The sequence below is a fragment of the Lytechinus variegatus genome, chromosome 6, assembly GCF_018143015.1.
Source record: "Lytechinus variegatus isolate NC3 chromosome 6, Lvar_3.0, whole genome shotgun sequence".
In the NCBI taxonomy this organism is placed as follows: domain Eukaryota; kingdom Metazoa; phylum Echinodermata; class Echinoidea; order Temnopleuroida; family Toxopneustidae; genus Lytechinus; species Lytechinus variegatus.
In genome coordinates this window covers 26993077-27013508 of record NC_054745.1, presented here as the reverse complement: position 1 = coordinate 27013508, position 20432 = coordinate 26993077, and the positions used below count along the sequence as shown (strand labels likewise).

Genomic DNA, 20432 nt, shown 5'->3' with positions numbered 1-20432 from the left:
AACATTATTTGCATTGGATTTGTACACAAATTCACGTTTTTGAGCAATTTTGGGTCTGCATGCACTTACGAAATGTTGCGTAATTTCGGAACCGCGTACCCGGGGGTCGCACTTTTGGTCTCAAAAGTTGCAAGAGACTTGAAAGTAAAAAGTCAGCGAGCGACACTGTCAAAAAATTTATCGCGGCAGATTTATCGCAAAAAATGTCGAGGGGGGGGGCTGAATCAGCCCCCCCCCCAGTCTTCTTAGGGTTAAGACTTCCCCCATGCATTGAGAATCAGCAGACCTGAAATTTCATTTGTATTCAACTCATTTGTTCTGTCAGCCGTCTATACATCCAGCATTTCTATTCAATTTACCAGCAATGTTACACATAAGACAGACAAGTTCATCCGTAATTGGAATTCTTATACATTAGATAAATAAAATTCATCCCTACAAACCGATTTCACCCTCTATGGATTTCCTAGGGAAGTCCATCTTTGTTAACATGTGTCTCTTAAACATATATGACCGGCGGTTCAAGACTCCATGATGAAGAAGTATATGTCAAAATATAAAAAAATAAAATAAAATCATGGAGCCCTCAAGACTATATACAGCAATACATTTGACTGCCCCCCCCCCCCCCCGATTGTGCTGCACTCAACCTAGGTGAGGTGAATGAGTACCCGGGAGGAAGAAATTCCATGAATGCCTGAGCGTCTGAATGGCAGCTCGACGTAAAAAGTGGTAGATATGTGCCGCGGTCGAGACAAAAAACAGGGGCCTTGGAACAGGCTTATTGTAAAAAGGAGGGTTCTCGGAATGGGCTTCGGAACTACAAATGTTTGTAAAAACAGGTCTCCTTGGAATGGGGCGCCTGCATGTGAGTGTGTATGCATCCCTATGTCAACGGGCATACATGTACGTGCATACAGCAAGCGCAGTGGCATGAGCGCTGGGTGCGCTTGCGCAAAGGCAATGGTCGGACGTCGCTCTGCGGCCGCTTTTCACCAAATTGCAGCTCATTATATTGTATATTATGGTACTACAGCTTTGAAATGAGGTTTACTCCATGAAGAATGATGCAAGGTATAAACTCTGTGCATCTGAACTCAGTCTGATATCCGTGGGAGACTGGTAACCATTCTTATATCCAACATGCACATAAGGAGCTGATAATGCTCAGAAATGGACTTGACTCATGAATGATTCATAAACATATAAACCTTGTAATGAGTCCCAATTCAGTCTGATTTTCTAGGAGACTGGTGACCAATTCTCATGTTCCTCCTGCATATTGTGAGCATTAAATAAAAGCTTTAAAAAATCAGCTCACTCTATGAAGAATGATTAATGATATATAAACCCTGTGAGTTTGAACTCAGCCTTCTTTTTTTAGGAGACTGGTGACCAATCCTCATGTTCCTCCTGCATATTGTGAGCATTAAATAAAAGCTTAAAAAAATCAGCTCACTCTATGAAGAATGATTAATAATGTATAAACCCTGTGAGTTTGAACTCAGCCTGCTTTTTTTAGGAGATTGGTATACCAATCCTCATGTTCATCCTGCATATTGTCAGCATTAAATAAAAGCTTTAAAAAATCAGCTCACTCTATGAAGAATGATTAATGATGTATAAACCCTGTGAGTTTGAACTCAGCCTGCTTTTTTAGGAGACTGGTGACCACTTCTCATGTTCCTCCTGCGTATTGAGAGCATTAAATAAAAGCTTTAAAAAATCAGCTCACTCTATGAAGAATGATTAATAATGTATAAACCCTGTGAGTTTGAACTCAGCCTGCTTTTTTAGGAGACTGGTAACCAATTCTCATGTTCATCCTGCGTACAAGGAGCATGATGATAATGCTGAGAAATGGGCTTTCACTCCATGAATAACAATGGCATTGTAACCATATAAAGGGACCTTGCAGGCTCCAATTTACTCTGATTTGTTAGGAGACTGGTAACCAATTCTCATGTTCATCCTGCGTACAAGGAGCATGATGATAATGCTGAGAAATGGGCTTTCAATCTGTGAATAACAATGGTATTGTAACCATATAGAGGGACCTTGCAGGCTCCAATTTACTCTGATTTGTTAGGAGACTGGTAACCGATTCTCATGTTCATCCTGCGTACAAGGAGCATGGTGATAAGGCTGAGAAATGAGACCAATTCCATGCAGTAGAGGGCGTGTGACCAGGAATAATGCTGCGAGATGTAGGTCAGAGGTAGCCCAGCTAATACACCACCAGCTACAGAGCGGGAGAGGGAGAGAGAGAGAGAGGAAGAATATATTAAAGGGGTACTTCAGGCTGAAAATAACATGATTTGAACAAATAAAGATAAGATAAACTAAACACTAAGGCCCGAATTCACAAAGGTGGTTTTCAAAACCACCAGTTGAGCCCATGGTTTATGCAGATTTAAACAAAAAAAGAGCCTAGACAATGTATGACCAAAGTATGACGTCATAAATTTTCATTTTTGTCAGGGTTTTTTGATACCATATTCTAGTAGAGCATGATGAACCCCCCCCACCTAAATTTGGTGGGAATCAGTCCATAGGGGCCCAAGATATGACCTCACGAATATATGATTATCCCCACTGAAGCCAATGTATTATTGGCCTGGTTTCTAAAATTTAGAACCGACTTCAATGGGGCTAATTATGTATTCATGAGGTCATATCTAAGGCCCGCCCTGACACCACTGTCCCAATTCCAGACCTGCCAACCTCTGGGAATGAAAAAGTGCATTCTGTGATAAAAAAAACAAACTGTACTTTGCCCCAAAATAACTGTATTTCATAATAAAATGTGTGGCGCACATGCTCATCGCGGCGCTCAAGCTACATGCAAGCTAAATTATGCACTGCCCTTGCAGATGAAAAAAAAACATTGAAACATGTGTATATCTCACCCTGGTTTTAACGAAATGATTGGAAAAAAAAAGTTACCTGAAATTACATTGATCCAATTTGTTTAAGTTTTATGAAATAGCGACATATAGAGATGATTTTTCTTAATAAATTACGAAAAAAAATATTTACATAGCAAAATCGTATTTTCAAAAGAAAAAAAGTACTGTCGTATTTTGGTTGCAAAAAAGGATTAAATACGCCAAAAACGTACTGGTTGCCAGCTCTGTAACTTACCGCTTGAAGCCAGAGCAGCGAAGGCATGCACTGTCCCAGAAAGATGAATGGGAGAGTTCTCAACGGCTAGGATGCCGAACAATGCCACACAGCTCTTCTGGGCCACACCTAGGCATAGACCAACCAGTAGTATAAGCTCCTGAACGAGAGTCAAACCAATAGTAACAGCAATAAAAATAAATGATAATTATGATAATAATCATAACAATAATAAAACATAATGATGATGATAATCATAATAATAATAAATAATAATGATGATGATAATAATGATAATAATATACATGTAGTATTGACAATGATATTTTTTAATAATAAATAGTAATCACTTATAACAATAATAATAATGATAAAAAATAATATTACATTATTATAATAGTATTTGAATTCCAGTTCATCGTGGCTTAGCTGTGAACCAGAATAGCCTGTTGGTTGGGTCGTTGCCCGGCAAGCAATAGATGACATGTTCGAATCCCACAGGTTCCAATTATTTCTGAATTATGATTTTCATTACAGATCGAGCATGCGATCGTAAACACATAGGAGTAATGTCAAAATTTGTTTACAAATAATAATATTAGTTTCGTTACTATTGTTATCAATAATGATAATGTGGATTATTTCTTAAGAGCCAATCAGCATGTATTATGTGTCCAGATGCTGAGGTAAGGAGAAGATTTGATGCAGAGGAAAGAAACGAAGCATAAAAGAACAATAATAATAATAATAATAGGCATTTATATAGCGCCATCTATCTAGAAATTATATATTATATTCCAAGGCGCATTGTTATTAATATTATTACCCTGGCTTTAGCTCGAGCTGCCTTTCAGTGCTCATGCATTCAAGGAATTAACCTTGCCGGGTACCCATTCACCTCACCTGGGTCGAGTGCAGCACAATGTGGATAAATTTCTTACTGAAGGAAATTACGCCATGGCTGGGATTCGAACCCACTACCCTCTGTTTCAAAGTCAGAAGACTTATCCCCTTATAGTTTGTGCATACTTCACACAGTGTTCACGCACTGTCCCGACGTGCTTTCAGCAAATATTCCTGACACCCTATTCTGTGACGTATCTAGCGCAAATTTAAATATTCAAGCGTTCTTGTGTGAACACCCTCTACGTTCGTTGATAAGGACGACTTTCACTGATCAAGTGGTCTGCACTCACAATTTTGCATATATAATTTGTGAACTATGCTTAGCCCAGAGCTGCCAAGTTGTATTTTGCATTTTCAGTATTCTTATCCCCCAAAATCAGTATTTTGACCAAAAAATCTGTATTTTTACCATGAGATAAATATGCATGCATAATGGCAAAGTTCGATCACTTCTTACATTATTTTGCGCCCCACACCGTCGCACACGTACACGAGACCGAAAGCTTCAGTCTAGATTTTGGTTGTTCCGCTGAACTGCGTTGGCTGACTCACCAATACATAGACTGAAGAATTTGGAGGCCCGTACGTACAGACAACGTATTAGGAGTAACGTTAGATCTAACTAGTGCTGCAAGTCAGGCGGCATGTTCGGGTTCGGTTCGGCAGGGTTCGGCAATTTTTTTCCGAACTTTGGTTCGGTTCGGGGTTCGGCAATAAATGCCAAATTAAATTTAACATATAAAAAATAAAGATCGCCGACCTACAAACAAGTAATCTCTTGCATGATCCGTCATGTATTAATAATAAATTTTGTTTCTAAAAAGAATAGTTAAGATAATTGTTGAACTTTCTTTTGTTTTAATTAACAAAAAATAAGTCATTTCTACTTTCATTTTTAAAATGAAAATAAAAAAAATCAAAAGAAAAAAATATTGATAACGAGAGAATCAGGACAGAAACAGAATTACAAAGATCAGAATATTTTTTCACGATTATTTCATGTAGCTATGATCATGATCGATTACGATGTCATTGCCAACGCAGCTTCTCAAATTGGAAAGTGTTGATCGGGAATGTCGAAATAGTAGACAAACAACCTCCACTCAACTGTTATTATACCGGTAAAATTCACATTCCAAAGAATATGAGTGTTTTAGAAAGTCCCTATTTTCTGAAAAGTGGTAAAATCTGGTCAATGAATTACTTTAAAAAGATAAAATATCAGTCCATTCTTGGTCCAGAAAGATCGACGCTACGCGACTTCAAACATATTTCTAACACGAAAATGAGTACATGGGACTGTACTGCGTATTTTAGTGTTGTGAAATCACTCGGCGTTGATCGTCAGAACTAAGACGGAACTGATAATTTATCATTTCATTCTCAGTAATTGGCCAGATTAAACCACTTTTAAGAAAATATTGACAATGGAAAAACGTTTCAAGTTTGGAATACGAATTTTACCTGTATAATAGCGACCGAGAGCAGGTTGTTTGGACTTCCTGTTTCAACTTTCCTTACCAACCATTTCCGGAACATGCGTTGATTTGGTTTGAATTTTTATCTTTTTCGTTTTTTTCACCCTCATTCCTTCATCTCTTATTTATTTATCTTTTATATTAATATGGAAATTTCAGAAGGTGGAATATATATACTTTACCATTACTTTGTCAGTCACAAGGAATTAATTTATGTCTTTTCAATTAAATGTACATCCGATTACAGCAATACGTAATTCAACTACACTTTTTAACTGAGTTAAGCTTAAAATGTCCCCACATTCTATAAGGAAAAAATATATTCATGTTTAGGCCTGGGACGATTGTCATTATTACCATTCGATTATTTCCTGGAAAAATAATTGATAGATTCGATTGTTCGTCGGGAATCACGTCTTTTAAGTCACAATAGTTGTCCTACTTTATGGTGACCCCCCCCCCATGAAGAAATCTCCATCAAAGTCACATGTTTAGCATAAATGAGGCCCTTTTCCCCCTTTTCCATGATTTTTTTAATATCAAAAGAAACTTCATGAAATGAGATTAAATCTTTCAGTTTATTGTTCCAATGAAAATCTTTCCTAAATTAATACTGGTACCCTGGTATTATGCATTCATCCCTCCAAGTGCCACACCCCTGCATATAAATGAATCAGCCCCGCCGAGTCCAAAGACGTAAACAACTCATTCATGAAGTATATTCTTTGAGACTGAGCCCAGGTGGAGCATTTCACTTGAAAATTTTCATCCCTTGCCCACACCATGTCCCCGCCTCCACTTGTGGCACTGCCCACGATGCTACACATGTATTAAAAAAAATATTTCATTTGAAATACCTTTCAAAATAACGATTTTTTTATCATTTGAACCTACATGTATAACTGGGTCTATTTTTGGAGACTAGTCGAGAAAGTACTGGTGAAGGCGGGCGCGTGTTGGAATGTAGTTTTCATTGGTTGAGGGGGATATAAAAAAGGTTGCATTGTTCTGAAACATGATAGAAATTCTCCGGCTCCCACCCCCTATCCTTCCCTCTCTCTTTCCCTCACACGCACACACACACACAGATGGGGGAGGGGTCAATTTATTTCTGAAGTCATGACCTTTCCTGATAAGGGAACCACATGCCTTCTTCCGCTTCTTTGTTTCCCAAAGTTTCATTGGCTATCCGAAGGTCCAATCAGCTCAGGTGAGCTGGTTATGTGTTTACTTATTATTGTGCACGCACACAATGACTTATTTTGTGTATGAGGGCAAGGTCGGGTGGGATTAACATTTTTGGAGCGCTTTCATGTTGGTATGTAACTGTGAATGTGATACAATCATTGATAATTTTTGAAACATTACCTCTGTAACATAATTTTTAAACCTGTAAAAAACAGCTGTCATCATTGTTTTCTTGTCATTTTATTTTTATTACTTGGGTATTAGAGTTATCCCTATCGATCGGGATCTGCCGAACATTCGATTAGTGTAAATTTTGCTAGTCGATTGGTGATTGGTGGCATGCCAATCGAACCATTCGATCAATCGATGTTTACTCCCAGGCCTATTCATGTTTATAAAAAAATTGAAAATGATAAAAATTAATCAAACACGAGACCGAAACTGTCATACTTTGTCATTTACGAGGAATGAATTTATGTCTGGTTCTTTTTCTTTATTAAATACAAAATGATTAGGTCCGATTACGATCACGATCGATTACGGCAATACGTAATTACACCACACTTTTATACCGAGTTTAGCTTCAAAATGCCCCCTCATTTTATCAAGAAAAAATATATTTATGTTAATAAAATATTCTTAAGTTGATAACAGTTCAATCAAAGACAAGATGGGAGCTATCATAGTGGATTTTAAAAATATATTGAGTGGAATTCTCTTTGTGCACAATCACTAACCAATATATATTTTATTAATTTTATACTTAAATCTATGTAGTCATCGCATTCACGCATTGCATACAAACATACTTTTTTTTACCGAACTTCCGAACCAGGCCTTTGAGTTCGGTTCGGTTCGGAAGTGCCAAGTTCGGCGAACTTCCGTTCGGTTCGGCGGTTCGGCTGCAGCACTAACACTAGATCTAACATTGATTCGACGGTAACCTGTTTTTTTCCGATCGTTTTTTGCACATAAAATATCACATTATGAAAAAGAAATTGCATCCATATTTACGGAAAAATGTATGAAATTCAGAAATATCGTACCTTAGACCGCAGTTACGGCTAATTCGTTTCAAATTATGATCGAAACATCGTCATCTTCGATCCTTCCGTCAGTCAGCGTAAGTTGCCATCTTGGATGACGTCATCATCCTTACAGACGTATTTACCAGTCGCAAAATATCGCGATTTGAGCCGCTGCTTTGCGCTTGTAAACTACGTGCGTGCGCTCGGAACTTGTCACCCGCATTGATTCGCCAGGATATTGAAAATTCTAATCGGAAAGCCTTGATGAAAGCATAACTCATTGAACGTAGAGGGCAGCAACACACGGAATACCTTTTCTTCTCTAATTTGTTTTTTCCCGTATTTTATCATGAAAAAGCGTACTGCCGTATTTTAAATTGATTTCCGTATGAAATACGGAAAAATCGTACTACTTGGCAGCTCTGTTATCCTATGCGCAAAGTATGCACAGCCCTGTAGTGAACTGCGTGCCACTACCCCGGAAGTGTGCCTACTATTATTTGCGCCACAAAATTTCTATTTCGATGCTACGCAGTGGTGCGACTAGGTTGCGCATAGTTCACGAATTTGTAATGCATGCCAAAATTTTGGCACGCATTTCACGCCTTGGCACCCATCTATCCGCAAGCTGCCTCGCATAGTGCGTGCCAATGTGCAAACTATGCGGGAACCACAATGCGTGCAAGTGTCAATCGAGCTTTACAATTAATCATGATTTTGAAGCCTTTCTCTCAAAATCATCACAAAATTTCTTTGTATTCAGCTGAGCTGAAGTCATTAAAACTTTACCTGGTAAGTTTCTGGAGCGATGTAATTTCTCAGCGCGTGGAGTGATAAAAGATTCAATGCAACCATTAGAAGCAACCATGGATACCGTGATGTTCCCCTCCGCCTCCGTCCATACTGTTCATTTAAAGAAAATATAATAATTCAAAATTTGCCGGCTTCCTGCAAGGAGAGACTAAGGGAAATTTTTTAAAGAATATTCTTTTTTGAATTTTGCCCTTTTTAATGTGCTGATATATGAGTTTTACTTGAAATTTTCAAAGATTTGTTTGCATCATTGGATAGCCTAAGATGTACTCTTTCAATATCAGAAATAACAAAAATAATCGTTAAAGTAACCCTAAGACCCTTCTTGCTAGAAGCCGACGAATTATCAAGGTTCACAACATGTATCACACGAAACCAACCGATTTCTTAAGCAAGTCGAAAACATATATTCCTTCACTGAGAATAAAATCATTCCATTTGATGGCTGATAGTAAACTTGCTATGAATAGTATGCATTTGTCATTTCCAAATGGACATGGTATGCTGTAGCTTATCTTTGCTACTAGTTTATCTGCAGTATAAGGAGGGGGATTCACAAAAAGTAAAGTATGACTTATGGGGTGTTGCAAGAAACTTGCAATCGATTGCAAGTCTATTTTTGGTCCCTGAATCAATCATATGTCTTGCAGTCAATTGCAAATTAGTGATTGCTAATCTCCTTGAAACATGAAGTTTAATCTGATTTGCAACAACTAACGTTGATCTATCAGTTGTAAAGTTGAAACAGAATATTTGCAATTGATATATTTTCTTGCAACACCCCCTTAGAGTGGCACTTAAATGCCTAGTTGCGTGCAGTATAAAAGGCGTGACCTCATTGGTCAGATTATAAGGCCGCCATCAATTACAATCTTAACCGCTCACGATGGTGGTCTTCTGCGTTCATTTGTAAATGCTCCTTTTTTTATTATTAAAATGTGAAGTATATGCCCACACCATTTATTTTCTAACTATGTATTATGTTTATATTGTATGCATTATGGATTATTTTGTATATTGCAAACATTGTAAATATTTTTGATATTGTATTGTGAACGCAGAAATCAAAATAAAACAAATAAAAAAAAAATATTATGCGAGGACGCCAATTTCTGCATACTGATCAATAAGATTGCATGTTACATGCCATTTAAATGTGATGCTAAGTCATACTTAAATCATTGTGAAACATTCCCCACATCTAATACTTTCTATAGTGGCACCAAGTGAATTATGCAATAGTCAATGAACTTTGTGCATATCTTACCTTTGCTACTATATAGTTTATCTGTAATATATCCGGAGGTCACACTTTCTATAGGGGCACCTAGGGAAAATGCACAAGTCAATGAACTTTGTGCACAGCTTACCTTTGCTACTAGTTTATCTGTAATATATCCGGATGTTATACTGCCAACGGTAGCACCAAGGGAATATGCACTTGTAAATGAGCTTCCTGCAATGCAAAGTTAACATGAAAAAAATCAATGATTGACATGTACTTATTTTGTCCTTACCTTTTTGCTACACATAGCGTCCCATACAAACATAACAAAAATTACGGTCTTATTTATTATATCCTTAACTTTTTGTTATACACAGCATCCCATTAAAAAAAAAGAATTACTCAAACTTTACCATGACTAAATAAGAACCAGAATATAATCTTAATCTCATCCCATCTCTCACCTGTTGTATGGCTAAGACCTTTCTCTTGTATCAAGAAGAATTGGTATCAGTCTTACCTCTTACACCAATCTTACCCCATCTCTCACCTGTTGTATGACCAAGACCTTTCTCTTGTATCAAGAAGAATTGGTCCCAGTCTTACCTCTTACACCAATCTCACCCCATCTCTCACCTGTTGTATGACTAAGACCTTTCTCTTGTATCAAGAAGAATTGGTATCAGTCTTACCTCTTACAACAATCTTACCCCATCTCTCACCTGTTGTATGACCAAGACCTTTCTCTTGTATCAAGAAGAATTGGTCCCAGTCTTACCTCTTACACCAATCTTACCCCATCTCTCACCTGTTGTATGACTAAGACCTTTCTCTTGTATCAGGAAGAGTTGGCCCCAGTCTGTCATCCCAGTAACAAGAAAGTTGCTGATCATAAACAGTAGAGCTATAACCCAGAGTGCTGGGCTCGTTAAGATGGACTTGAGATTCTCAAAAATACTCGCTGATTCAGATGTTTTTGCTGGAAAGGATATTATATTGAAAAAACAAAAAAAATTATAGTTTGCTTTTACAAGATTCTCCAATATTCTTCATAATTCAGATGTATTTATTGGATTTAAAAGCATATTCAATGAAAACAATTATGGCTTGCTCTGACAAGATTCTCAAAAATACTTAATGATTTAGATGACCTTGCTGAAAAAAATTAATATTATAAGAAAATTATGGCTCGCTCTGACCAGATTGATTCTAATTTAACCCTATCTAGGCCGGGGGGGGGCCTCGGAGGCCCCCCCCTCAACGAATCGCGCGATATTTTCGCCGTGCGAAATTTTTTGACCGCGCCGCTCGCTGACTTTTTACTTTCAAGTCTTGCGCAACTTTTGAGACCAATTTTGCGTCACCCGGGTACGTGGTTCCAAAATTACGCAACATTATGTAAGTGCATGTCAGACCGAAAATTGCTCAAAAACGTGATTTCGTGTACAAAGTCAATGCAAATTGTGTTTTCAACCAAAATTCATAAATGTATGATTATTTTTAGTTTTTCTAGTCTAAATATATTCATTTTATGCTTTTTATGATCACAGAAGAGTCCCCAACAAATTTCATTGAAAAAACAATGAAAAACAAAAGGTCAAAAAAACAAAGAAATACATAAGAAATTGCAAAAACAATATAATACATAAGAAAATGATTTGATATCACAATTTTTTTCATGTACACTTGCTAAGGACACCACAAAGAGTGTCTATACCAAAAATTAGTACATTTAGAGCTTTATTTAGGGAGTTAGAGGGAAAAGTATGATTTCGCATACTAATTACGCATAAATTAGCATAATCACTTAATAGCGATTCGCATGAAATAAATTACTATACAATCTTGTAGATTATGCCCCAGGCAACCCACGTGCCAATTTTCGGCGCGATCGCGCGGTCGACGGCCGAGATCTTAGGGGGGGGCCTGGGAGGCCCCCCCCCGGCCATAGGAACTCCCAAAATACCCCGGCCTAGATAGGGTTAAGATAGCTGATAAAAAAAGAAGAGCAAGGCTAGGTTACCCTGAATTAAAAACCAAGTTTTTCTGTTTCATGAAATGCAATATCTGTTTTTGTGTTTTAATAATCATATACCGTGACATGTACAAAACAGACAATAAAAACAAAATTGTAAAAAAATTTTTGTGTGTGCTCCTTGGATTTTACTTTGCTTTTATAATTTTCATTATATTGGCGGCATATGTTTTCCATGAAACTATGTGAGCTGTCTGTTTTCTTCCTGAATAATGTGATTTCTTACGCTTTCCATATTTCGGATATCTGGGGACTCCACCCTACATCACTTACTTGTATCATTATTCTTTGATTGTTCAACGTTGGCATGTAGAGATGGCAGTCCGACATCAGTGGGTGAGCTTCGTATTATGAATCCAGCCGTCGCAGCAACAATAATAGCACTCCCAGCTGTAAAAAACAAAAATGATTATGGTCATCATAGCATGATCATAATTCTATCCATTCTGTGGACATTTGGGGGTGTCCTAAAATTATATTGAGCCAAAGAAAACCTGGCACACTGGTTCCAGGACATTTACTCCAGTGACAATTGCACTGCTATAGATTCCACTATAAATGCCAACTTCAACCCTAGGTTTAATACTATATATACCCTCAGAGATGCCAACCGTTACAGAATATTAATCAGATAAGAAATTACAATGTGAATAACAGCTGAACCAAATGTTTTCTTCAGAGACAAAACAGATAAACAAAATTTTTTGCTCAGTCATGCAATCGGGAAGTAAACACCAAATTTACATCAGAACACATCTCATTAACATTGTGTAAGGATTGGCAACTCTGTACCCTATCCCAAACCCAATGTAAAACCATATTGCAAACCCTAACCCTTAGATTATCTTTGAGCTTGAAAAAGCACATCCTAAGCTTTGAAATGATCAAAGTTGATAAACAATGACCCACTTTAGTATTTGATTCAATGCATGAGATCTTCAGCCGGCACTTTCAAAAATAAGAAAACAACGATTGAAGTTCAGGTTCACTCAAGCGATCTCGGTGAAACAGCCAATCAGTCCACAAAAAATGGTGTTGAAGAATCCATCGTATCTTGTCATTTATTAAACTTTACAATGTCAAATTTTGAAGGTATGAAGAAGGAGAATTACTCTTTCACATAAAGCTATTCAAGTTTGTAATTTCTTTTCTTGTGAAGATCAAATTACTATTTGGCCCGAATACAGAGAACTTTCCTTGGCAACTCATTGCTAATTTCAAGGCTTGGTTCCACTGCACTGACGGATGCAGAGAGGATGTAAAATGGAAAAGAATCTTGCCATCCACAAAGAGTTACATGTACGATTGATCGGATAAATCTCAACTATATGGAATACCATATCCGTCAAAAAATTTTCTACAGAAAATTTGCACAATGTCCTTTGTAACAAAAAAGAGAAGTGCACTGCATTTTCATGAAAATTATGAATGCATGAAAATACATCATATAAAATATTTGGAACAAACATGCATAATAGATGTTGGCATTGCTTTCCATAGTTGTGATTGATTGGATCAATCATAACTCTTTGTAAGATGAGGCCCAGGCCTTTACATACCACAAAACTGCATTGCGCCTCTCCAACCGAAGTTGATTGCAAGTAGAGCCAGACCGAGGGGTCCTAGAGTCCCTGCGACATTAGCAGCAGACGATATCAGGCTCCACCACAGACCAATCTCTGATGGCAAATACCACTAAATAATATAGACACAATATAATACCACTTAGACTAACTTCAAATTAAACTGAACTTCACTTGTTACTGATCACAAAAGAATTACATAAAGTTAATTGAAAGCAGGGTTGGCGATTTTTTTGAAAAAATAAAAAAAAATCAGATTTTTTTTATTAAATCAGATTTTTTAAATTTAAATCAGATTTTTTTGATTGTTTAAAAGTTCCTTAGAAAAAAGGGTAATTATCCCCCCCCTTACTCTTACAATGACATCAATGAATATTGATGTTATACATTTCACCCCTAATATTGTTCTTAACCACATATTTTGTAATTAAAATCCAGTAAAAATGGACATTTAAAAATAAATTTGAGGAATCATGTATCTGAACTTAATTCTATCATACATAGGCCTATGAAGGAATATTCCATAGGGAATTCCCAGTGAGTAGAGAAAATTCCCCTCTGGGATTTTTCATTCAAATATTTAAAAAAATCCAAGAGAAAAAATCCCTTATCAAAACTGCCAACAAACCCTTTGCCAATTACTAGTATTCATGTATATTGTAAGAGAAATAATTCAAATCAATGATTTTTTTCAATTAGTCACAGCTTTACAATAGTCAAAGAGAGACTACAACTGTATATGTTTAGGATCTTTTTAGTTTGATAAAAAGCTCTTCTCTTGCTACAGATCTATGCAAAACTCAGTTTTGGAGAACATAGTCAAAGGGTGACTATACTACATTATGTTACTGTGATTTTTTACATTAATCTACAATTTTTATTCCCATATTCTCTACAAAAAAATCTGTTTGATCCATGAAGTATGAAAAAAAATCTACTTACTTTTAACTTAAAGGATAAAAACTGCAAAACTGCTTAAATTACAACATATGTATTACAAAAAGAAGTATTTTATTTTAAATGAGACACAGCTTACAACTGCCAATGATTGTAACTGAAGTACCTGCATCTTAACATTTAAATGCAGTGTTAAATGTTTATTCTGAGTTTTGCAAATTGTTGTTATAGAGCTCTTTCCATTATTACATGCAGATACAAAACTTCCAATATTTGTAGCACTGAACATAAAATGGGCTGCAGTGACTTAAAAGGTTTATAAGAGAAAGCTTTTCTCAACAGTTAAATTATGACTGTACTACATTATGTTGATATGATTTTTTTATAATTATGTTATTTAAAACATCAAATGTATGATAAATGTAACAATCTGAAATAAGAGGCATGTTAAATATGTTGATTACATGCAGGTATCATTTTTTATTTTACATGACAGAAGTAATTATGTGTAGGCGAAGGATCAAAACTGGAAAACTGCCAACAAACCTTTTCTCATTGACTTTTATATATTATATATTTTATTTACAAACTGCTCTCTGTAAAGTCTTTGGATTATGTGAAAACTTTGTGTTAAGAAATTGACTAATAATAACTGACAAAGAATGTAAAATTTCAGAAGAAAAACTTGACATAATTTACAAAAAATGAGTACCTATTGACAACATACATCTGTAGTTTTTAAGGTATTACCTGATTTTATTAATTTGATTTTAATTGGTTTTAAGTACCGGTAGATATGAAGACTTTGTTGATCTTTTGTTGATATAAAGTTAATTCAAAGTTCTTCAGTTGACTTGAAGAATTAAAACTGCATCGAACAAATACTTTGTCCATGATTTGTACATTTTTCAATGGAAGTGATTTAAATCAATGATTTTTAAAAAAAAATCATGGTGATTTAAATCACGATTTAAATCCGCCAACCCTGATTGAAAGTAACTGCAGTAAACACTGATTTCGCGAGGAAGTATGCAAAAACAAGGTTAAATTGTTACTGTATTGTTGTGGATCTAGTACTGGTACCTGTAGTACATATACTGAACTTTGTGATATCCTAAAATCTAAGCTGAAAATCTGACCACACTGATGATTGCCAACACAAAAAAGGTTTTTCGATCGGCTGGTCACATACTGCATTATCTTCTAGTTCTAACCACATTGTAGTATCATATCGCGTGTTCTACGGAGAACCGTTAAATGGTATTACCCGCCTAAGTATCCAGATTTCGGGGAAACTTCCCTGTAGAAACAGACACGATGCTGTTTATTGATAAACCGCATCGCACAAAATATGGTTTCTCTATCGTAACCACCTCTGGGAGGTGGTTATTGTCGTGTTCCGCGATGCGGAATGTGGGTTAATTGGATTATTTGCTCTGTAGACACAGGTTGGTTTAAGGGCGATACAGTTTTTCGATTGCGGAAAAGATAAACCGTTTTTAACAATTCTCAGTAGAAACACGCCGGTAGTGTGTATATAGAAGATATAGAAGAGAGGATCTAGGAGGAAGAAGAGGAGAGGATAAAGAGGAGGAAAAAATAAGGAGAAGACAAGAAGAAGACAAAGAAGAAGAGGAAGAAATATCATCTCCTTGAACTCTGTTACCTGTTTCAAGACCTTGGCTACTCCGAGCTAGCTCACACAAATAAGACATTGGGATAAAACTTCTACCCACCTTGAGAAAGAGAATGAAGTGAGGGAATGCCAGTGGCAAAGAGAACATGCAGAAAAGAGAAAGAAACAAAGGGCAAGAAAGAAGAGGTACAAGAAAAGAGAGAAATAGAAAAGAATGAGAGGAAGAAGAAATGAGGAGGAAGGAAGAGGAAAAGACAAAGGAAGAGAAGGGAAAGGAAAGAAGAAATAGAAAAGAAAGAAATAAAACAGAAGAAAAAAGATATGAGAAAAAAAAGAAGAAAGAGGAAGAGGAGGAAGAAGAAAAGAGAAAAGAAGAAAGAGGAGGAGGAGAAAGAAGAGGAATAGAGGAGGAAGAAGAAGTATCATCTTCTTAAAATCTCTTACCTGTTTCAGGACCTTGGCTACTCCGGGCCAGCTCACACCCTGAGCAAGCCCCATCAGGAACGACATCACGATGAAACTTTCTACCGACGTCGAGACAGAGAACTGTAGCGAGAGAACACCGGTGGCAAAGAGACCCATTGGAAACATTACTCGAGGGCTGATCTGATCGGAGATAATCCCTCCGATAAACTTACTGATGGCGTAGGCTAATGTTAGACTACTGGTAATGGTACCTGAAAATCGAAGGGGGAGATTGGGAGGATGAAAGAAGAAGTGATGTGAGCAATGATAAAGCTGACATTGAAATAACTCCCATACTATTGCTCAGAGGTAAGCTGGAGTTGAAAATAAAGCTGAAAGAAATAAAATCAGTTAAAAAGCCGAAAACTTTCATCCTTAAGAAGGGGGGGGGGGTAATGGGAAGGGAGATATGGAGGGAGGGATGTGAAGAGAGGGAGAGAGAGAGGGCCAAGGGAGATGATATAACATTGTTTACGGGTCTGCTGCATTGAAGAAGATGAAGAGGAAGAAGAGGAGTATGAAGAAGAGGAAGAAGAGGAGGAAGAGGAAAAAGAAGAGGTTGAAGATTAAGAAGAGGCGTACCAGGTGTTAAGGAAAGGAGGAAGAGGAAAAGGAAAGGAAGAGGAAGGAGAAGAAAAGGATAAGGAGCAGGAGTAAGAATAACAATTAGGAAAAAGTGGCAAAAATATGACTTCAGAAGAAAGTTAAATAGTTTGTAAACAAATGACAGGGGTGAAAAAAGAAGTATGACTCACCAAGATCATTATTTTTGAGGCCTTCTTCCTTTATTATTTCTGGTAAAAGGAAGACAAAACTCTTTCTGTTTAAGACATAGAGAGCATAGCCAATGAAGAGTGTCCCAACGTTGATGAGGCGCCATTGTGTGTACACATTCATCCCCATCTCTGAGCCTCAAACTCCAAGACAAGTATTCAAGGAGATGAAAATGGTGAGTTGTTCTGAAAGAAAGGGGGAAATCATAATGAGTGATAATAGTAATAATAATGGCAATAAACATAATAATAGTAATAACATCATGTCCAGACTGAAAAAAGTTCTCTTGGAGAACAACACATTATAATAGTAACCATATATATCGTACACACATTTAAAAAATTCAGTAAACTGTCACTTTTGTTACCAAAAATACTAATTTCCATACAGTTGCAATCTATTCTTCATTCATAGTGAGGGGATCACTGCTGAATTCACTCGAGCGCTCAAAAACTTAAATTTTGGGGCCTTTTTTTGTGCATGCCCTCTTTTGGTGGAAAGTAAAATTTCAAGAAAATTTTCATTTTTCAATCTCTATTCTTGATTCAGAATTTTTATTTGAAAGACTTCAATTTACTTAAGAACCAAGTAAAATAATGGTGCAATGGAAACTAACACTGACAGTATAAAAAAAATCAAGCATTTGTCCCCCAAAATAAGACAAAATGAGCCAAACATTAACAATACTATTTTGCCACACAGGGAGTAGATCTAATGTGAACAAGGTTATATTGATCAACCTAGACCAAAAGCTTTGGTCTCTGTTATGTTGGCTGTTCCGCTGAACTCCGTTGGCTCCACTCACCAAATACAGGTCTAGACCGAAGTTCTACATGTAGCTCGATCTGTACAGGGACTCAATAGCCATATGTTTGTGTATTAATTTGGAATAGAACAGGGAAGTGAAGTTACACGACAGTCGAAAAAAGTCACTGTTTTTCCCCCTTTTAAGTTTATTTTTCCCCGTTTTGGTACATTTTATCTAAAACAGAATTTATTTTGGATCAGTTCTTTTTATATATTTTTACAAAATAAAGAAAAACAATTGATGAGCCCTGTTGGGGGAATTTTGCCTTGTTAACTCTTTGTCCGCCAAGTTCGCCGATTGGCACACTTGCTGCTTCGCCAAGTACGCCGATTGGCACAAATCTCATGACAATCCGATTAAACAATGCTATCAATCACATAAGCTAAGCTCGCTAAGCTGCACTTCCTGCCTTGAAAAAAATATTGAAAAAAATAGCCTAGGCTTAGAGTATTGGTCCTGTACTATTATTATTTGACAAAGGAGTTATAAGTAGAGCTCTTCTTCTTATATCTGGGAATGAATAGCCTGTACACTTATAGTTTGCCATTTGAAACTAAGGTTTCCATTGATCAGAGATATATCTTCTAAACATGAGTAAATATTTATGATATATACATGAATAGAAAGCTAATTTCATACAGTACAACTTTACTGAGAATATTTTTCTGTAGGAAAAAGCAGAAAAAAATTACAACCATGTGAACTACGCATGCAAATCCAGAGCACCCATTTCTGGTGTCCACAAAATTAATCTGGCAATAGGGGATTCGATTCACGGCGGACAGAGTCAACCCCTAAAGGTGGCCAGCCATCTTTGTACGAGGAGAAATTTAAAAAAGAGAAAAAAAAGTTAAACACTCCTCAAAACAGATGGCTACCACTACCAGTATTACTAACTTAGCTGCCATCAACCTAGACAGCTAGCAGCCGTCTGTTTCAATTTTTTTTAAACATTTTTTATTTATCAATTTCTCCTCGTACACAGACGGCTAGCTATCGTGCAGCCACCATTAGGGGACTTACAATGCAAAATCCCCTGTCGGGGATCTTCAATTTTTGTCTTTAATGAATCACATTTTTGAAAATCAATCCGACAGAAATGCAAATTAATATTCCCTCTTGGCATTAATTGCCAAAAAAAGGGAAAAATCAAGTTAAAATCCAAGGAACAAAAAGTGACTTACCTCGGCTGTCGCGTAACTTCACTTCCCCGTTTTATCCGATCTTAAGTACATATGGCCATTGACTGAGTCCCCTGACCTGTACCGATCACCTAGAACTTCGGTCTCTGTATTTGGTGAGTGAAGCCAACGGAGTTCAGCTGAACAACCAACAAAACAGAGATCATCAACCAACGACTAACGTTAAGTTGTTCTTTGAACGAGTGGCGAGAGGTTGGAATCCAATTCCAAATCCAACCAACCAACAAGTGGTTCCAACCCGAAGAATAAAAAGAAAATGAAAGTGGGGTTTATGGAGAAGTATTTTTACCTTGACAGAAATAGACTAATTTTCGGTCTAATCTAACGTTAGCTTAGATCTAGGCGTACGGTAGCGGGTAGGGCCACTTGTTCATTTACCATCTGGCCTGTGGGGAATCTACAGGTAGGACTATATGGTAGGCTATGCCAATGCTGTATAGAGCACACACTCTAAAAAAATCATTCAAATATCACTTTTGTGACCAAAATTACTAATTTTCATACAGTTTTAATTTATTTATCATTAGTAATGTGGGAATAATTTTTGTATTGACCAGAGCGCTCAAAAACTTGAATTTTGGGCATATTTTTGTGTACGCCCTCTATTGGTGGAAAGTAATATGGCAAGAAAATTTTCATTTTTTGATCTCTATTTTTAATTAGGAAAAATGATATAAAGAATCAAATTTAAAAAAAGAGCCAAGCAGTATGAATTAACAGGTCTAATGGAAACTGTCAGTGTAAAAAAATCAAGCATTTGCCCCAAAGAAAAAGAGAAAATAAGCCAAACATTGCCTCCCTTAATTTTGTCACACATCATGCAAATGGTCAGTGTAAAAAAATCAAGCATTTGCCCCAAAGAAAAAGAGAAAATAAGCCAAACATTGCCACCCTTATTTTGTCACACATGGAGATATAACTGAGAACAAGGTTATATTATAACCTTGTTCATTGAATGAGTGGGTAGGGCCTACCCCGTTCCTGCCGTTTCCGCTCACCTGCCTATCATTCAACCACGCCACAACCGGCAGCGGAAGCCACGCCCGGCTGGCGGGGTGGGCAATGACCCACTTCCCGCTCGATGGCGGCATTGGCTCGCAAAATCGACAATATCTCATCTTCAAGAGCTAAAGAAGCTCGGTGATACCATGGTCTTACAAAAGCTGGACTATTCTACTATCAAACATGAACCAACTAGCGTTACGTATACTTAATCTGAAATTTTCTTAAAACCCACATAATTACAGAACTATAATTCACCGACAGACTCA

At 36.9% G+C, this 20432-nt stretch overlaps 1 protein-coding gene across 1 annotated transcript; it reads right to left on the bottom strand.

Moving 5' to 3' along the window:
* Window positions 1-1523: 1523 nt before the first annotated feature.
* On the bottom strand, window positions 1524-19516 carry LOC121417291 (glucose-6-phosphate exchanger SLC37A4-like). Its single transcript, XM_041610940.1, has 10 exons — window positions 19144-19516; window positions 17133-17336; window positions 16357-16589; window positions 13356-13491; window positions 12070-12186; window positions 10570-10740; window positions 9907-9992; window positions 8513-8626; window positions 3145-3283; window positions 1524-2242 (listed from the first exon to the last, which is right to left on the bottom strand). The coding sequence occupies exons 2-10, from the start codon at window positions 17278-17280 to the stop codon at window positions 2073-2075; spliced, it is 1314 nt and encodes a 437-aa protein (XP_041466874.1). The 5' UTR covers window positions 17281-17336; window positions 19144-19516; the 3' UTR covers window positions 1524-2072.
* Between the last annotated feature and the right edge of the window lie 916 nt (window positions 19517-20432).

What these genes read in the sequence shown, in the direction of transcription:
- LOC121417291 (XM_041610940.1), bottom strand. Translation starts at nt 17,280, where the DNA reads ATGGGGATGAATGTGTACACACAATGGCGCCTCATCAACGTTGGGACA. An exon ending in AGGCGCAATGCAGTTTTGTG is followed by an intron (nt 12,187 to 13,355) that starts GTATGTAAAGGC and finishes TGTTTTTTACAG; the next exon opens with CTGGGAGTGCTATTATTGTT. An exon ending in CGCTGCTCTGGCTTCAAGCG is followed by an intron (nt 2,243 to 3,144) that starts GTAAGTTACAGA and finishes CCCGCTCTGTAG; the next exon opens with CTGGTGGTGTATTAGCTGGG.